Source organism: Hibiscus syriacus, unplaced genomic scaffold (genome assembly GCF_006381635.1).
Source record: "Hibiscus syriacus cultivar Baekdansim isolate YM2019G1 unplaced genomic scaffold, ASM638163v2 tig00000205_pilon, whole genome shotgun sequence".
In the NCBI taxonomy this organism is placed as follows: domain Eukaryota; kingdom Viridiplantae; phylum Streptophyta; class Magnoliopsida; order Malvales; family Malvaceae; genus Hibiscus; species Hibiscus syriacus.
The window spans coordinates 343752-348210 of record NW_024061773.1 but is presented as its reverse complement, the minus strand read 5'-3'; the positions used below and the strand labels follow the sequence as shown (position 1 = coordinate 348210).

General features: G+C 31.6%; 1 protein-coding gene across 1 annotated transcript; it reads left to right on the top strand.

The window, feature by feature from the left end:
* Positions 1-2506: 2506 nt before the first annotated feature.
* Positions 2507-3820, top strand: LOC120142743 (stemmadenine O-acetyltransferase-like). Its single transcript, XM_039157280.1, has one exon. The coding sequence runs from the start codon at positions 2507-2509 to the stop codon at positions 3818-3820; it is 1314 nt and encodes a 437-aa protein (XP_039013211.1).
* The last annotated feature ends 639 nt before the right edge of the window (positions 3821-4459 follow it).

Sequence of the window (4459 nt, the reverse complement as noted above, 5' to 3'; positions counted from 1 at the left end):
ATTTGTAAAACATAAAAAAGTTCTTGACCAGTGGCATCGTTCACCTTTAAAAATCCTAAAAAGGACTCCTCGACAATAATAAGAATAAAAAACATATATGATTATAAGAGACATTTGTTCTTGGTGGCTCACATCAGGAATGCAATCAAGTATGTCTGAAAAATACTTTGCTTGTTTTATGTTCTTAATAATTTCATACTTAATTGCAGAACCAATCGAAAATATTAATGGCCAAAATGAATAAAATAAAAGTTTGGTGGAGAACATATAAATTTGGGAAAGCTTAGGGACTAAAATAGTAATTTTAAAAATATATATTTTTTCTCGTAAATTAATAGTAACCCTCAAGAATGAAGTTTTTATGTCATTCATATTTTTAGTATGGAATTTGTGTTAAAAGCTATAAAGTGTGAAAGTTCAAGAAAAATTCGGATAATCGGGTCAAATCGAAAATTCATGAAATTTTGCTAGATGATAAAGAAAGGGTAAAAATGTATTTTCCATAATTTAAAATGACAAGATTAAAATTGGACCATTGGATTTAAGTTGATTTCCATGTTAAATCTTAGCCATTGGATTAAAAAGGAAAAGATTGTAATTTTAAAACTTCAAAAGGGTAAAATTGCAAACTACTAACTTCATGGTTTAATTTCAGCCCTTGGATGATAAATTTGTTACGTGACATGATTAAAATCATTAGATTTTAAAATCATAATAATCATTTTGGATTAAAATGAATTTTAAATTCATTTAGGATATGAAATCCAAAAAGGATTAAAAAATCATTTCAAGAACTTTCTTAAATACCTTGCTGCTGCCTCGAGTTACAAAGAAAAACATAGGTAAGTTTTGAAATTTATTTTTAAGCATTTTGAGTTGGATTTAAGATTAAGACATGAAATCCAATTTTGTTTTCCATTGAATTCTCTTTCATTTGGTATAATGTGTTCATATTATTTATGCTTATAACCCTAAATTTATGAAAATATTAGATGAAAGGAATGATGAAATTTAAGGTTTCAAAGCTTGAAAATGATGATATAGGTGTTGTGATGTTAATTTCATATTTCAAGTGATGAAAAATCCATTAGTTTTCCTTTAAATATCAATTTGAAAAGATGAAAAGTTAAAGGGGTTGATGTTTTAAATTGATTTCTATGTTAAATATGATAAGAACATTATGTTGTATGCTTTAGCATGTTTATTCAAGCTTGAAAACGAGGAAGAATGGTTGAATCATAATAGTGACCAAAATGACACTTAAGGAAAAATTTGAGGATTATATTCAAAGATTTAATTTGATGAAGGCTATGGTAGAAAATTTAAATACATGTTTAAATATGTGGTTTAGCACGTAAAGTATTATATATTTATTTATTTTTCAAACGATGCCATACCAGTCAGATAAATATTTTTTGTGCGAGCAAGTTCTCTCATAAATCATAAATGGAAACCTCTAAGAAATATATAAATTGATTAATTAAGATGTAATATAGTATTTATTTATGTTTTTTATCTATTAAATTAATTTTTTTTTACCATATTTTTTTCTGAACTACCAGCGAGAATGGAAATTATAAGTGACATTTAGTTTTTATTTTTATAATTTTATAATTATATAATCAGATTAAAATACTATGCCAATATTTCATCATAAATTCTTTTTAAAAATAAATAAATAATAAAAGGATTAATGAAAATAATAAGTGTCCAAACCATCCCTTTATTAGGGGTGTAAATAATCAAGCTTGAAAGAATAAGGTTATATTTGTTTGTTTGTTTATTTTTGAAGGTGTTTATTTTTAGTTCGTGTTCGTTTAAATTTTTAATATCATGTTCGTATTCATTTATTTATTTTTTGAAGATATTTGTATTCGATTATTTATTGTTCTCTAACATAGTCGTTTAATGTTTGCGAACGTGTTCGTTTATATGTATTTTATATTGAAAATATTTTTCATCCCCTTAAAAATTTAGAAGTTTGTCTCCTCCCAAAATTTTCGAAGTTCGCCCCTAATATAAAATCTTATGTCCATCCCTATTAACAAACGTGTTTATTTTATGTCCATCCCTATTAACAAACGTGTTTATTTAGCATTTGTTTAGTGTTGGTTTAACTTGTGGGTTTAGTGTTTTAAAATTTCCCAATTGAATTAGATGATTCAACCTGTCTCATTGAACGAATCAACAACTTGAATCATTAAATAAACCTCAATTTGAATTTTTAAACATTGAATTTTATAAACCATTTTTTAGCAGAGATGAAAAATCAATCAACCACTCACAGAAGAGCCTGATTGCGACCAATATACCTCCCTTCGCCAACAAGTTTGCGGCTTTAAACTTGTCAGCCTTCAAGTGCTAGCACGTTTTTTATATTGAACAAACAATTTTTAAAAGTAGAATAAAATCCATTGAACCTGAACTTCAACAGAACATAAGCAGCCAGTTTCCATTATACGTTTAAGCTTTCAGTTTATACTGTTTCATTGCAATTGTTGCAGCAATGGAAGTTCATATTACTTCAAAGCAAATTGTTAAGCCCTCCTCCTCAAAACTTCATCTCTTGATACCATTCAACCTTTCCCTTTTAGACCAACTCGCTCCAGGAATGTACACTCCTGTACTCCTCTTTTACGCTAAACCTAGTGATTCCAATGTCGACGGTTCCCAATTCTCATACCAACTAAAACAATCTCTCTCGAAAGCTTTAACTCAGTTTTACCCTGCTGCTGGTCGGGTGAAGAATAACCTTTTCATTACTGATTTCGACGAGGGAGTTCCATATGTTGAAACCAGGGTGAAAGGTCGACTATCTTATTTCATTGAGCCAACTCAAAAACTAGAGGAAATGAACCGATTGCTTCCTTGTCGACCCTTTTGCTATATTCAAGATACAACAGCACCCCAATTGACTGTTCAAGTCAACATCTTCGACTGCGGTGGGATTGCACTAGGTTTGTGTTATTTACACAAGATCTTCGATGCAGCAAGCATATCTGCTTTCCTTAAAAGTTGGGCAGCTTTCAGTCGTGGTTTGAATGGTGAAATACCAGACCCTGGACTGCTAGGGTCATCGTCACTTTTTTTCCCTCCGGTTGAGTCAATACCGGAAAATGCCGGTTGGAAAAGCTTGTTCTTCAATGGCGGTGGGCGTAAGATAACAAGGACTTACGTGTTTGATGCCAATGCGATCTCGACTCTTAAGTTAATAGAGAAAAGCAAAAGCTTGGAGCATCCTTCCCGAGTATTAGCTGTAAGTGCATTCGTATGGAAACATGCCATGGAGGCTTCTCGATCAGTTTCAGGAACTCTAAAGCCAACTATTTTATGCCAAGCAGTGAACCTTCGACCAAAATTTAATCCCGCCTTACCGAGTTATTCAATTGGGAACATGTTTTCGATGGCAAGTAGCATGTATAACCCAGTTGGAAAAGATATTGACTTGACTGAGTTGAGTTACCTAGTGAGAGAAGCAACCAAAAGTGCCCCTAATGATCCCCAGGTTATTCTGCAAGGATTTAAAACTATGACAGAGCAAATCAACCATCTTGCAGAAATGGTCTCAGAAGGAAATGTAGATTTTTTTATTTTAAGCAGCTGGATCAATACTTTGGATGCAAATGAAGATTTTGGGTGGGGAAAACAGACTCTGTTTAGCATTCCAGGGATCCATAATCGAGAGTTCAGCAATTGTTTCGTTCTAAAAGAGGCTAGGCAGCACAACGCCATTGAAGCTTGGATTACTTTATCCGAGCAAGAAATGGGTTTTCTGGAACGTGATCCCGAGTTCCTCGCATTCGCTTCTCCAAGTTCTTAGTTTGATAAAAGTGAGATCTAAACATAAACAAACAAGAAAGATGATTCCCAAACTTAAAACTACTGTTGCCAAGGCTAAGTAAGTTTCTTTGGTTTAATACTGTTGTGTTAATAATCAAAACTAATATGTTCTGAAATCTGCTTCTTCTTCTTTTCTTTGTATAATTTGATCTATGTTTGAATCAAATAAAGGATGAGTTTGTTTTCGTATACAAATAAAGTTTTTTTATACAAATAAAAGACTTTAGTTTTATTTTAAAAAATCTAAAATTATAATGACAGTTTACGATTGTATAAACTAAGGACATAATTAGAATATTTCCTATACTCATTAACACAGAACTAGCTACTTAAGATCTTATAAGGATATACAAGTAAAAAGTCAAAAATCCATCCAAATAAAGTGAACAAAACAAAGATGCAATTATATCCGATTGAATAAACAAACGAACCATAACATAGGACCAAACTACTAAAAGACCATCGAAAAGTACGAATTAGAATCGAGCGTCGTGAGATCGCGAATCAGAATCGAGCGTCGTAGATCGCGAATCAAAATCGAGCGTCGTGAGATCGCAAATCAAAATCGAGGGTCGTGAGAAAACTATCTCCGAATACAAACTGCATATCCAAATTTATT